The 15,712-nt window shown below is 36.8% G+C and overlaps 1 protein-coding gene across 3 annotated transcripts in view; it reads right to left on the bottom strand.

The window, feature by feature from the left end:
- LOC148651501 (CMP-N-acetylneuraminate-beta-galactosamide-alpha-2,3-sialyltransferase 1-like) overlaps window positions 1-15,712 on the bottom strand; it is a 52,970-nt gene that overhangs the window by 5,253 nt on the left and 32,005 nt on the right. For 2 of the 3 annotated variants that reach the window (XM_088601874.1, XM_088601873.1), the window contains exons 2-6: window positions 13,321-14,290; window positions 9,478-9,671; window positions 3,238-3,417; window positions 834-879; window positions 276-395 (exon numbers count right to left, since the gene is read on the bottom strand). In XM_088601874.1, the coding sequence (XP_088458000.1) occupies window positions 276-395; window positions 834-879; window positions 3,238-3,417; window positions 9,478-9,671; window positions 13,321-13,641 (861 nt within the window). In that variant the 5' untranslated portion in view covers window positions 13,642-14,290. The remainder of the gene's footprint in view (window positions 1-275; window positions 396-833; window positions 880-3,237; window positions 3,418-9,477; window positions 9,672-13,320; window positions 14,291-15,712) is intronic. The other variant, XM_088601875.1, reaches the window with a different exon arrangement.

Here is a 15,712-nt window from a genome sequence, read left to right as displayed (position 1 = left end):
CACATTCTGAATTTTCTCAGATGTCAGCAGGACAGAATAGATAAACTTCCTACATAGTCCATGCAAAAGAAGAACTATGCTATATACATAACAGAGTTGAACAGCAATGAACCACTGGAATCTTGCTATGGGTTAATACAATACCCACTGCTGTCATCATAATGAAACAAATTGAAAAGAAGATATATGTTAGCGTGAATATCTAGACTGATATTCTTCCTAGATTTTAAACATAACTGTAACAACAAAAAAACAAAAGGTAGCAGTCAGTTTACCTCATCACAGAGATGAACAGCAAACATTATTGAAAGGAAACCCGTGGAAGGATATCTGCCATGATTTTCCAGCCAGTTCTCAAAAACATACTTGAAGAATGTAGGGCTGTAGATCAGGACCTGCATCCAAAGCACAGTTTAAAATGAGTACATTGTTACTCATAACTCATTATATATATCTTATGGCATAAAAAGTTTTAGACTCCTGGAATGTCATAGCAAGTCTACAGTCAGAGGCATGAAACATTGTTAGCTATCACTGTGGTTTTTAGACTAAGTAAGATCACTGTCATTTGCTCAGTGAAAGTTCAGGGTCAATCTCCTTTCTCTGATTAAGGAAAAAACTAACACTGTTCCTACAAAACCATGATTAGTATATTAGTGATTTAAGTTTGACTTTAATTGTGAATCTTTTAGGAAGGTAAACAATATCACATTTAGCTACCTTCAAAATAAATCAAATCAAAGTTTATTTTTCAAATGCACAACAATACAGCGTGCAGCAGTAGTTGCTGGCAATGAAATGTCTTAAACACTTAAACAGAAATAAACACTGACCTTGTCATTCTTGACATTTATCTTGGATAACACTGGCATGTACGTGCTGTTGAGTAAAAAAAGATAAAGACATGCTGATTCCCAACATACTGTAGACGTTATTCATGAACTCCGTGAACTAAAAAGTTGACCTAGCAACAAAAATGTAAACTTTGTTACAGGCTGATGGATAACAATGGAGGTGTCTCTAAGAATTTAGACACAATGCAGTGAAGATTGTGTCAATATTTCCACTTCCTAGAGCTTCAAACTAAGGGAAGCTTACTTTGTTGTTCTGGTTATGAGACACAGTGATCAAAAGAATATTCTGGTTTACCTTAGTTGATAAAGTTCTGGGTAAATGATTAAGAGACAGGAGCAAACGGAGAACTTGAAGTGTGTGCCAGGAGGGAGGTCATCTGAAAAGACCCTATTGGAGCTAAGTATTTGAGCCTAGCTAAGAGAGTTTGCTATTCTACAGCTTTTAGGAAACTTGGAATTCTTCAGTTTAAAACAGCCTTACATGCTTAGTGGGTGCTTTTTAGAATAGGGAGATAGTAATAAATACAGTCTCCCATTTATTTTGAGGTTTTGGGGTTTGCAGAGACAGACATTTAATCATAGGTTGTATTATATTTAGTTTAGAAGGCAGCTTCTCTCTTCTTTTAGGCATTATTTACGAGTCAAATACTGAGTAGCAGTCTGGGGCTTTCTGGCTGGTCTAGACATAGGTGTCTGAAATGCCTTGTCTGTAAACTTGTACATAGGGAAATGTGTGTGTTGTATGTTTAATAATAATAATAATAATAATTGCTTACACTTATATAGCGCTTTTCTGGACACTCCACTCAAAGCGCTTTACAGGTAATGGGGTCTCCCCTCCACCACCACCAATGTGCAGCATCCACCTGGATGATGCGACGGCAGCCATAGTGCGCCAGAACGCTCACCACACATCAACTATCAGTGGGGAGGAGAGCAGAGTAATGTAGCCAATTCATAGAAGGGGATTATTAGGAGGCCATGATTGGTTACACCCCTACTCTTTTCGAGAAGCGCCCTGGGATTTTTAATGACCACAGAGAGTCAGGACCTCGGTTTTACGTCTCATCCGAAGGACGGCGCCTGTTTACAGTATAGTGTCCCCATCACTATACTAGGGCATTAGGACCCACATGGACCACAGGGTGAGCACCCCCTGCTGGCCCCACTAACACCTCTTCCAGCAGCAACCTTAGTTTTTCCCAGGAGGTCTCCCATCCAGGTACTGACCAGGCTCACACCTGCTTAGCTTCAGTGGGTTGCCAGTTGTGAGTTGCAGGGTGATATGGCTGCTGGCCATATGTTGTATGTAATGTAGTGTGAGCATAGAGGATTGTTAATAAATATTTGTGTAACTGAGTATTAGAACTTATGAGCCTCTTAATTATACCAACTGCTTCGGTATATTCTTGGCAAAATCTTTACAAATTGGGGGGTTATGATTATTTTGTTTTAGTTAATGACGAAGCTGCTTGACCAATTCCTGTTACTCACAATTTTCATTTATATGAATGAACATTTAATTATATACTGTACATTAATATTTTACAGCATTTAGGAATTAAACTTTAATAAACGTATGAAACCCACTGCCTGTATCAATAGCACATTTGCAAAAAAATAATTACATGTATTTATAAATACACAATGTTCACATTCATTCATACCCTACAAATGTGTTGAAATTGAATGATGCAAACTTAACACCACAATGGGAATCTACACCTGGATGTTAGTGCTAACTAGACATTTAGTTACAGTTCATCAAGGGCATGAATACTGGTAGTAAGAATTAATACTACAATATTAAACTAAGGTGTTGTGATTTTTTTCTTCAGTGAAAGAGGATGACAGAGGATGACTCAAGCAGCATACGTTTTGATAAAATAGAAGTACTAGTCTCCTTTGTGCTAACAAAAATGAAAATGATTTTATATTTTTAAAAAGTTGAAATTTAATCAGTCATGACCCAAAACTGAAATCAAACATACTCTACATGGTTTTAGCTCTAGCTACACAAAGTAAGAGCTTTACGGTTTTGGTCTGGAAGACTGTCTTGAAACAGAGAGTCAAAACAGGGAATAGTCTGCTGTATTATCCCATTGCCTGGGAAAAGGAAACACACTACAGTGAACCATAATGAGTGGGTAGTCGTTAAGAAAATATCAACATCATTCAGTAGCTTCGCAACATCTGCTGAAGGCTTAACTGGCTACAAGTGTAACAGAAAAAGTTATTCACTTTTAACTTGTAATAGGGATTTGAAATCTGAATTACTCAAAGACAGCCATTAAAAACTAGAAAAAGAGTTTTCACTAAACACTAAAAAAGAATTCTAAATTCCAAAAATATTGCTTTAAATTCTCAGTCTCTCTTCACTTACTGTTTAATTGTTCCTGTGGTTAGTGCACTGATGATCCACTGTAGGTCAAGAGTTTTAAAGGGAATCAACACCAACATGGTTGAGTTTGGTAAGTTTTTGGCACTTTCTGGGTAAATGAGGTGATGAGTAGTTCTACTCCCAACGTCTTTTTCATATCCAAAAGTTGGAGCATGGTTCATTCTAGAAAGAAAAGGAAGTAACAGTTTTAAAGCTTCTAAAGTGCTATTTAGCTTGAAGCATTTTAACATTTTCCCCACAAGTACCAAACTTAAAAGTAGACATTTAATAGAAACTGTGTACTGCACAGTTAGATTGTATTTTAAGCACAGTTTACATATTTTTCCATTTTAAAATGTTTTATATTTTTAAGGAAAATATACTGCACAAGGGCTTTTAAATTGATTCTCATTGTTCAGCTTTATTCGGCAGTTTTCATTCACATCCAGAAAGCATGGAGTCGATTATGTGCAGTGGCAAAAAGCCTTTGCACAAAATTCAAAGAATCATTGTGTTTTGCCAAAATACAATCCCTGGGGGGGATTATAGTTTCATAAGGGAACAAAATAGTTTTAAAAGAGGTTATGCTTTGACAGCAGAATAGAAACATGCAAAAACATCAACACTTCTGGAACAGAATTATTTATGACAAAACTGTAAGGGAGTTATTGTCTTTCTTTTCACTTCAGATACAATTAGACATTTCAAAGACCAACACTAGCCACATGAATAATAAAATATATAAATGAGCAGAACACAGATAAAATGTGAGATGTTCTGCCCCTCTTCCCATATAGCCACAGCCAGCTGGTGAAGGCTGGTTAGTTCTGGTTATGAAAGCGAAATGAGTTCAACAGAACAAGTCCGGAGAAAAAGCTGCTTCCAGCAAGATCATTTTTTTGGCATTGTTAATCTGTGATCCTTGTACTGTGTACTTTTGCACTGCCCTGCCAGAAAATTCTAAATGTTTAGATCAAGGAATATGTTAATGCAGTGCATTAAATGTGCTCTTGTGTTAGAACAGATCTCTCCCCACACCTCACCGTGACAGCAATAAATGATCTGACTTCCATCCGGTCTGACAAGCGCAAAACAGTATTAATTGGTAAAAAAAACACTCTCTTGGCTACCACCTCAGACATCCCCTGGTTCATGAAGTCTCAGCTGTCAAAAAGCTATCACTGAATGACCTTTGAACATGTGAATCACTGTTGAAACAGAACATTTCTTTCTTTGTACAACCATAACAGGCAGAATTCCTTCAATCACACTGACAGCAACCAGGTGATCTTCATTATGCAAGCCTGGCAAGCTTGTATCTTTTGCTGTTCTTGTGTTAATTAATGTCTTTATGAATGAGTATTTTAATCAGATTATTAAACTACTCATTTTGGGGAGTTTTAGTTCAACTCAAATACCGAACACTAAGCACCTGGTGTTTTTATGAAACAGTTCAATAGTTTGTTATTCCAAGGAATAGGATAATATGACTCAATCAACAAACCTATTATTTCACTTTCTGAAAAGAATAACATTATGTGTCAAATGAGCTACTGATATAAACCATACACTGTTACACTTCCATTATGCATTATTATACTGTATCTACTGTATACGCCATATACAGTAGCTCGTTCTTAGCTGTTCTAGAAGTACAGTAGTCAAGAAAAGATAACTAAGAGGTATTTGACAGCATGAACAATATGCTTAACGTTTTCGTTCTCAATAGCTACCCTTAAAAATGGTAACGATCTTATATGTATGTCTCCAAGAAGAAATGTGATACTTAAATCACAAGTGTAATGTAACACTTCCATAAAATCAGACAACTGAATTACTGAATAGCCAATCCAATCATGACGAAGAGAGCTGTGCTTACAAATAAACAATTTATACAATATTGCATTTGGTGAAAGACTGTTGGTTCTGCTTTTGTTGTGCATTTATTACATAATGGATAGAGGCACCACTGTGGCATTGTGGGAAGTAGTGCTACCTCGTAGATCTGGGGCCCTGGATTCAGTTCCATATATCTGTGTGGAGTTTGTATGTTCTCCCCATGTTCTCTGGGTTTCCTCCCACAATCCAAAAACATACTGGTAGGTTCATTTTCTTCTGAGAAAACAGGAGTGAGTGTTTGTGTCTGTGTGCCTTGCAATGGGCTGCCAACACATCCAGTGTGTAAACTGCCTTGCTCCCATTGCTTCATGGGATAGACTCCCCTGTATTGAATACAACGGTTAAAAAAAATGATGGAAAGATATATTCTACACTTCTGTTTGTAGTGGCCATCAATAAGATTGGTTATTGTATTTTCACCTACCAGCAAGAACTAGGGAAGTCTGCCATTGTCAAGATTAACAATGATACTCTGTAGACTGAAATTTCCAAGGAAATCTTCAGATTAAACATTAATCGTAGAAATGGGGGACTCATTAAAGTTTGACAAGAAAGACTATCACCAAAAACCTTCCATTAAAGCAGGATAAAAGATTATAGTCTTATATGATATGTTACCAGCTAATTGCTAACATCAACAATAACTGAAATATTGTGAGAGTAAACATAAAGATAAGCAATACGTAAAGTGACGTTAGTTTATTTTTTCTTCAACAAACCTTGGTGAATTGGTCATTGGATGTTTGCTAATGTCCTTCTTAGAAAACACTGCAGACCTTTTTGTATGGTTTTCTAAGAAAATGTACAGACTTTTTAGCACTCTTTTAATTTGGAATTACAACACAGTAATACGAACATTCCCAGAAAGAGCAGAATTACTGCATTATTTATTGTTTTAGTGCCCAATGTACTGTATAAATATCAGCCTACCACTCAGGGTTGAACTATAAAGTATGGGTGCATTTTTCTAGGCTTATAAATTTAATTCTAATGAGGAAGCCCTCTGCATTTACTGTAAAAATGTAAATGTAAAAAATTACAGAAATATTACAGAAGACTTACAAAGAGAATTACTAGAGCTATTGAAAATGTGTATCTATGTATGTTTCAATGAAAACATAAAAAATAAAGTAAACTGTACAGGAAAAAAAAACAACATAATTGTAAGGAAAATGTGCAAGACAATAAATGGTGCTTTAAGGTTTAGTTGACCTTATCGAAGCAAAACGTATAATGAGAACTGTGTACCATGTAGAAATTATTTGCAGATACTATATTAATGGGACCACAGGGAACACTTCTCCATGAACAATGACAGTACACACCCTGGGGCAAAAATGACTTCAGTGCCTATTGGAGAGTGTGCAGCACATCTAAGGTTAATTCACTAATATACATTTTGCAGTGTACTTTAGCATGTACTTTTATTGTCATTGCAATTTTGTCTACTTTGTTACATTTGTTTACCAAATTTCATTTCTCCATGATGCACAGTTTTACTCACATGGCTATTTATATACACAAACTAATTTTAGAAACATTCTATTTAGTTATGCTGCCTAAAATAGTCAAAAGAACACATGGGTTTTTAAAGATAAACTGACTTCTCATTTGTTTAAGCCTGACATAATGTAAAATATTCAAATATGGAAGAGAAGCACCCTGTGTACTGTGTCTACACTGTTTGAATTACAAATTACAAGAGCTAAGGAACTGGAATTCATGGAGTATAGGTGTGTATAATACAATTATACTGCAAGTGTATTACATATGCCATCAGAGTGCAGGGTTACTGTTTGTATTTAAGGGCACAATTAATTACTTTTTTTGTAAAACAGTGAATATTAATACTGCATTCTGAAAGTAAAGACTTATTGGTTTACTGTTAGCTTTACTTCAGAATCCATGGGTAATTGGTTAGCATTTGTGCTCAGGAGTATTATTAATGATCATTAATGATTATGAAACAGATATGGACATGCAGAGTTTAACTCATTAAAATCACAATAATAGTGCCTACTATGCCACTATGTCACTCTGTATGTCAAAACTCCAATGCATCTGACCTTTAACTATCTCCTTGTTAAAAAAAGTATATTAGGGATTTTACAGTACATTTACAAATATCGCAATGTGTGCGTGTTCCTAAGTACAATTAAAATAAGTTTAAAAAAAGTCTAAAAGGACTGTAATGCGAATAAGAAAAGAATGAGCTGTGTTAGTTATATATGAACCACTTTTCTCCCTAAATTGAACAACATAAAATAGCAGTCAATTAAAGAAAAGAGATCCTGCTGATTGAAAACAATCTGTGCAATGGATCTCAGTTAAGATTTCTCAGCTAAAAAACCCCCGACATAATAACGCTCTGTAAGTTCTTGGTATGGGAGCTTAATATACATGATTACTGTCAATGTTATTTGAAATCCATATTTCAACAAATTCAAGTAATTTTGTATTATTTATGCATGACAGGTGGAGTGTTAAAGATCTCAATTAACCTTTTTCAACTGCCTTGGGAAATTTACAGTGATGTTAATTTTAAGCTGCACTGGTTGTTTGAATATCCCAGTATATGCAAAAAACCATAGCTGACTGAAGCTAATGTAAACACGTAAAATAAAGTTCACAAAGAACCTGATTGGAGTCTGACAGTTAATAATTGCTTAAAACTGCCTGATAAACTAAGCTATGATTTCAGCTGCAGTAGAAAGGATTTGTTATGTAGTTTCAAGTGGAAGAAGACAGTGATTATTAGACCAAAGTATGCCTTCAGATATGTTTTCAAGGTTATCTGCAGGAATGCATATTAGAATTTTATTTATTATGAAACTGGTGCTAGCTAGTCCTTCATTAAAAAACATCAATATGAAATTCAAATAATAAGTTTTAACCTTGGATGTGATATCTATATGTATATATAACATCATACTACTATTGGCAAAGGATTTTAATTAGTATTTTATACATTTCACTTGTGGGACACATTTTTGGGAAAGAGGCAATATACAAGACAATCAACCATCCACACTTTGAGCTGGATAAAACAATACTTTCTGATTTGAATACACGAATGCATTCTCAAATTAAATTATAAACATTAAATTTGGAGCACAAAATGGTAGCATTGCTGCCTCACAGCGCTGGGGCCCATGTGTTCAATTCTGGACCTGCGTAGCTATCTGTGAGGAGTTTGTATGTTCTTCCAATTTTCATGGGGGTTTCCTCCCAGAGTCTGAAGACACACTGGTAGGTTAATTGGTTTCTGGGAAAACTGGCCCTGGTGTGAGTATGTGTGTGTGTCTGTGTCTGTGTGTGCCCTGTGATGGACTGGCATCCCATCCAGGGTATACCTGCCTTGGCCCATTGCTCTCCAGGAAAAGGTTCAGGCTCTCCCACAATCCTGAAGCAGTTAGAAAAATGGATGGATGGATAAAACAAGGAAACAGTAGCTTCACAGTGTAACACTTTCACTTGCTTAGCAAATGTCTATAGTATAGACAAAAACAAAGTAGAATCTGATTCAGAACGGAAACTCTACAGACTTAATTGTTTATTTATACAGTAAGTGCAGGGATGGTTGGTTGCTGCCAAAAATGTGTAATTTTTGGCTATTTAAACTTTTTACAATTGCTGTAGTGAAAACCTTCAAATGCTGAGGGAAATGTCTTATCTAAATGAATGTTTCTCTGTAGTTACTGCTTATGCATTAATAAAAAGACACTGTGTAAATTACCTATATTACCATGTGGAATGCTTAGCTTTTGGGCCATTTAGAATGCGTAGTCAAAACTAAAATAATGCTTTTGAGAGCACAATATTGCACATGACCTTTAAAACAAACATATGGATGACAGAATGGTTATACAGTGTTTTCCATTAAAGAAAACGAGACATTTAAAATTCCATTTACATTTGTAACAATGGATTGTAAATTTGCATTCACTTCTGGGAAAGAAACTGAAAAGATATAATTATTTTGCAAATAGCACAGCCTTATGCTTGGGACAGTGCTTCTCTTTGCAATTGATGTGGTTGTCAGTGTGGAAGGCTGGAAACCAGACAGGTGCAAAGTGAATGGAACAGCTTTGAGACACAAGCAGTGCAGCAGATGATGAAGTGACAACTGACAAGGAAAAGAGGTGAGATTTCAGACCTATTAGCTATGATCCTGCTGGTTTCGCTGGAAAAAAATTTTTAAAGCCTGAATGACTTTAAGGGAAAACATTGTACACCATTTAAGGGTTTCCGATAATTGATTTTATTGATTTTTTGTAGCATAAGTTCTAATTCCTTTAACCAGACTGGTAGTGTGAGAAGCTGTGCCTTTTAAATGCTAATTACCTTATAACGAAGGCATGCAAGTCAATTTGGGCACCATAATTGGATCCTTTGAGGTTCCCAGAATTTCCCACCACAGCACAGGTCCTGCAGCGCGACGAGCCCCAGTCCACATACATCTCCTCCCCAGGGATAACCTCAAACAGTTTCTGCACCACCTCTGTGTAGTTGGCCGGATTGTTTTCTGACTGCAGCCGCTGTGAAGTGAACAACAAAATAAGGACAAGAGGCTTTTAACCCTGGGTGGCTTCTTTATTTCTCTTTTTTAAGTTCAGTAAAAAATAAAAGAATACATCTAAGATTCTCGAGTGTACTTCTGTACTTCTACGCTTGAAGAACTGACGTGTAGCTCAAAACAGCTGAGATCCATAATCACAAAATAAATTGAAAATGTCTACTTGGTTAAACTGCAATCAAAACAATATTATTAAAACTTTGTTGTCCATACACTCAGCATTTATCAGAGACTTGGTTATGTTTTCAATGTGAATGAAAAACATGGAAGGTTTTAATATAACAAGTGCTGCACTTATACCTCTCGATATATGCACGATTCACTGAATCAGTAAATCATTTTAGAAGATTAGTAATACTGTTAGGTAGAAGCCAACACACACAATTGTGTTTAACTTAATGGGATGGTATTTATACTGTGTTGGTGCAATGTGATAATTTTTCAATACCTCAATTCTAATTCTAATTCTCAAACAGAATTAGAAACTCCACCTTTCATCCAAACAGAACAAATGCCAACAATGAACAATACAAAAAGGTTGTGCAAATCCTTACCCTAAGAGTTAAAGCTGCAAAAATACCCTTAACACCAGTTTTGTGTTATAAGATGGGAGAAAGGAATAAGTTATATAACATATTGTTGAAGCTGTTACCCTTGGTGGATGAGACCTTTAATAAGATACTAACAACCAAACCAGCTAGAATGGCCAAATAGCCTCTTTTTCAATCCAATTCTTATTTCAGCCAGACAGTAAATACAGTATGTAAGAATAATGGTAACAGTGAAGGAGACAGACTGAAACAAAATACTTGATGCAGTAAAGACAGATGTATTAAAAGAATGATACAAGATGTGACAGATACAAGAACATGGGCAAGAACCGTAGTGCTTTTCACTGTGATAGACAACTACATTAAGTTTTATTCAGAAACCATGTTGGAGAGATTTATGCGAAGCCAAAATGCGGCATCAGGTATAGTGTTTTATCAAGCAGAAACTTAATACTTTCTTTTAAGTTACAAACGACACAGCAAGAACCTTCCCTGTATTTGGGCTTTTAATTCAGAAGTAGATATAGTAATTGACTTTTAAACTAGGCCTAAGCTGCGTCTGCAATCTAATTGTCCTTGTAGTCACCGTGGTTATTCAATTATATTGTGCTTGAAACACTTTGCCAGCTTCAATTTAAAAGAATGTTTTAAATTGACCTTTAAAATTAAGTTAGCATAATGCTGCATAGTAATGTTTGAAACCTCAAGTATAAGAACAAAAAGAACAGAACAAAGAAACTCATACCCCTGCCTCTTTAATACTTTAATTAAAAGCCTGGCCTCAGTTCTTAGCTCATAGAATAGGCTAAATGAAACACATCAGCTTCTTTCCCTTCTATTCCAGACTCTTCATGGCTGAATTGTTCAACACAGTGTACTGCATCACCCTAGGCATCCAAACTACTATTTGTTAACGTTATAATTCAGTTGCCCTAAGATCTGCAAAGGAAATGTTCCAATATATTCTCGTGCTATCAATTCATTTTCAAATTACCAATTCAAATTGTTTTGGTAGAAAAGCTTAGAGTTGTCAGACAGCTTAAGTTTGTTACATCTGGTCATCTTCCAGATGTGGAAAGTGTACTAATTAATTAATGCGTGGAGACAAGTCTCTCTCAAATAAACAACACATAAAAACAGGCTCCCCAAGCTACAGCTGGCAAAAAGTCTTCATCAGGTTCACGGCGCAATAAAATCATCCCATTTTAAGGTGCACTCTTCTTTCCCCAAAGTGTCTGTATTAGTGCAGTTACTGAGTTTGCCAACTTTGTTACAGAAGAGAAAGGGAAACTGAACACCTGCTAACCCTCAACTCCTCTCCTGGCCAAAACCCTAAAATACTGCCCTCATTTACCTCAGTGCTAGGCATGCCACTACTTCCACCCATGCTGACACACACCATGGGGCTGAACATCACTTACTGAGCACTAACCTTCCTCCTGTGCTCTCATAGTTACTAATACTATTACCATGTTGGTGAAGCTCCTCTTCATTCCTCAGCTACCTCACCAGCAGCATGGATGCTATCAGTTTTGCAGAAGTGCCAAGTCCCCCTGAGACAGCAAAGGCTACTCTTCCAGTGCTGGACAGCTCCCCCTCTGGTTGAACCGGTAACTGCAGACGTATTCAGGAAAGAGCTGTCTACTTACACTTGTACTCCCATGTGGATGCTTCTTGACAGCTCAATGCACTCAGTTTCAGTTCTCCCACGCTAACAACATGCCACAGAACTATGCACAGAAGTCCATTATATAGCACAAGTGAGTGCAGATGGAAAATGTGATGAAGTCAGTTTTATCAACATGTTTTTTGGAGAAAAAAAAAAATCAATAGACTGTCCAGAAAAGGGTAGCTTATCAGCACAGCAAAGAATATAACCCCCTGGAGGGTAGAGGATTTTTGTAAGTCTTAATTCAATTGCTATTACTAAAGCACTGGCACAGTTCACTTGTTATTAAAGGGTGTTGAGGATGATTTCCATGTCATGAATAAGAGCTCCTTGAGGCCCCTTGATAAACAAAAGATCTGATTTCTTTAAAGCTGCATCTGTCATGACAATCTGAATTGGTAATTTGAGGTTGATTTGCCTTGCTAAGTGTTGCAGTTCACCATAATATAGCAGTCCAAGAATGACAGTGAGTAAAACTGGATGGCAGCTCTACGTTTTTTTGGGCAAAACTGATCAAGTTGGGAAATGTGACAAGAACAGTTGTGAAAACAATTAACTATTCAGTCGAGAACACTCAACCACAGACAGCTTACAAATTTTCTTGCTGAAGCATGAGCTGAATGAAGCCATTTAATTTACCATTCTGATGGTAAGAAATGAAGCAGTTTTCATGTGAAAAAAGAAAATAAAACTCTCAATGACCTGACATCCTGTAAGGTGAGCTGACCTGGGTTTTTCAGTTGATATGACTGGCCAACCTAATTCACTAAAGAGTTCAGATTTATTTTTTTCAGATTTCAAATTCAGAATTATTTCAGATATGCACTCTACTATCAAAATATTATTTTGAAGCTTTGTCTGTTTGAGAAGCACATATTAAAAGCTTTTAATTACATTTTTCTGCATCATTGGCGAACAATTAAGGTTAAATTAACCTTAACTTCAGAGCTCACCAGGGAAGTGCTTTGAAGACTTCTATTGATTTGGCAAGAATATTCTCTATAGCCAGATACAGTTTAGACTATAAGTATAGAGCCTAATTGATATCCATCTTGGTAACATTCTGCGACTCACAACCACAAATATCAAACCTTATTATCAATCCTAGATATATAAGGCTGAGCTGTGCCGTTTTTATCTAAAAAGGTTTGGTCAGTGTTTGTAGGATCAATAAACAATCAGACAACTTTTGAAAAACATCCAGTCTTAACTGGAAATCCTGTCTGTGATACTTGCATTAGAGTGCCTCCATCCAGAGGAATCTAAAGTAATGCATAATGAACATGCTTGAGGTACAGTACTTAGACTTAGGATTTGATATCATTTCCATTGAGCCTAAGCTCTTCCAATATTACAACTCCTGATCTTGTTCATTAGGCACAGAAACTTACCTGCCACCATTTGTAGGTGTCTTCAGAAAGGATGCTGTTCTTCTTGGACATCAAAGGGTGTATGGATTGATTAAAACGCTCATCGAACCAGGGGACAATATCAGGCTCTGAAATACATCTCTTGCACGCACAGACCCTTTTGGGTAGGTTTTCAGTTACTCCTCCAGAAAGCTTAAGGAGATAAAAGTATGTTGTTGATGGATCATGGTATGTGTAGCTGAGCAAAAATGTGGTGAGGGTAAGGATGATGAAGAGCAGAGTCAGGGTGGGAAATCTCATGCTCCAGAGCCTGAAGCTGAGCATTGTAAATTTTCTCAACATTCCAGCAGTGAGGAGGAATGTTAAGTGTTATGTTGGAGTTTTTAATTTGAAGCTAAATTTCAGGACATCGGCATTCCAAAAACAGCTTGGGCTTTTAAGGCAGTGCACTTCAGCCTTTTAGAATTCAAATACGTCAAAGAAAATGAAAACACAGCCTTGTTTAACCTACCATTTGTGGTTGCTGAGTAGCAGAAAGGTAGTACGAAATATAATTACAGGGCTGACGTTACACAGTGGGCACTGGATGCTAGCTTTTCACTGCACTATACTATGTTATAGAGAAAGAGAAAGAGACATTTAAAAATCAGTACAGGCCGATGGTAATAATTGCCTTTTCAATAGCTACTTATTATCACTTTGAAAATACAACCAATATGAAGGCTGACTAAAGATGGTATGAGGTTCCGTTATCAAGAGGGTCAGTCGGTGCACTGTTCCATTGTGGTCAATTCCTTTTCTGTTGCTTATCACGCAAATGAACTGGGTGTTCCTGGTGGCTAATGATCTAGGAGGTAATAAATGTTTCTGTCAGCTTGGCTGTAGAGCGACGAGTAGAGCTGCTCCTCAAGGATGAGAACACTTTTCTTTCTTCTGAGTTTGTTGTGTTGCATAAAGTGGGCATTATGTCCTGGAGTTAACCATTATCCACCTAAAACAAAGAAAGAACATTAAGATGATTACACTACACATTATGCTTAGCATTTATGGGCAATGCATTTCTGTAAACTGAATGGAATGAAAAACACAAAAAAACTTCAATCTAGAACTCTTATACACCATCTGGAATAGGTGGGACTGAGGCAGATGCATGCTGGCACAGACCAGCTGCCTCTCTCTTCCTGCTTCTTGATCTACGGCACACGGCTGCTTTTTTATACTATAATATGTCATACATTTCAAACACAGTTAATAGAACAAACAATTCAAGAATCACAGATATACAGTATGAATTCAAGGCAAGGGAGGGAACCATACACATTATGGTTTTAAATAGTTGGCACCAGATCTCACCAGAGGGTGTGAAAACTCTAGAAAACAATATAGGTTGCGACTGTTGAGGTCTGAAAAAATGTTAACTGGAATACTTGTTATAGGAATAAGACCATGTGCATTTGACAATGGATCGGAAATTGAAGGACCTTCAAAGCACCACTGAGGACGAAAAGTTGTAAAACTCATCATAAAATACATTACTTATTTCACATTCAAAATTTAGATTATAATCTGTAAATCTGTGTTTGATTTTCACGATGCAAGCATTAAGATCTTTTCTCTTGTTCAAAGCTTAAACTTCCTTAACACTTGTAATATTTTCTTAAATAAAGAGGTTTAACTCATCTTACAGCCATCTCACAGCTTTTGGGTTCAATTCCAGGCTGGGGAATTTCCTAAGCTACTCTTCGAAATTTGCATGTTGTCCAGATGGCCACAGAGATTTTCTACAGGTGCTGTGATCTCCTCCCACAGTCCAAAGACATGCCTTTTAGGTTGACTGGTGTCTTTAAAATGAGTGTTTGTTTCTGCTTTTAGATACACACTGGACATGAGTCTATCTTGCACTGCACCACCTGTTTGCCCCTTTTGTCACCAGTTCACTGCAACCCTGTATTGGACTATTGGGCAATTATTGATATCTGATGGATGGGAAATACAACTTATTATTTTTTGTGTGCAATATGGGTGGGGCGGTGGCTAAGGATCTGCACCTGTAGCTGGAAGGTTGCTGGTTTGTATCCCACGGCAGGCAGACTGAGCAAGCCCCTTTACCCCAACTGTTCCAGGGGTACCGTATATATGGCTGATCGTGCGCTCTGATCCCATGCTTCTCTCCCTGTCTGTCTCTCATGGAGAGCAAGTTGGGGTATGCGGAAAGACAAATTCCTAATACAAGAAATTGTATATAGCTAATAAAGTGATCTTATCTTATCTTACACACCTGAGGGAGGCTCCACTGCCGAAACATCGCGTTTCCTTTCTTTTCTTTTCAGAATGGAATAAACCCGATACCTATTTCATTGCAAGCCAACGCACGTTGACGTAGCTACCTACTTGAACTACTTTATCTTATATG

Source organism: Lepisosteus platostomus, chromosome 12 (genome assembly GCF_059453375.1).
Source record: "Lepisosteus platostomus isolate fLepPlt1 chromosome 12, fLepPlt1.hap1, whole genome shotgun sequence".
Lineage (NCBI taxonomy): Eukaryota > Metazoa > Chordata > Actinopteri > Semionotiformes > Lepisosteidae > Lepisosteus > Lepisosteus platostomus.
Note: the sequence above shows the minus strand (reverse complement) of the source record. Positions and strands in the feature narration are given on the sequence as shown.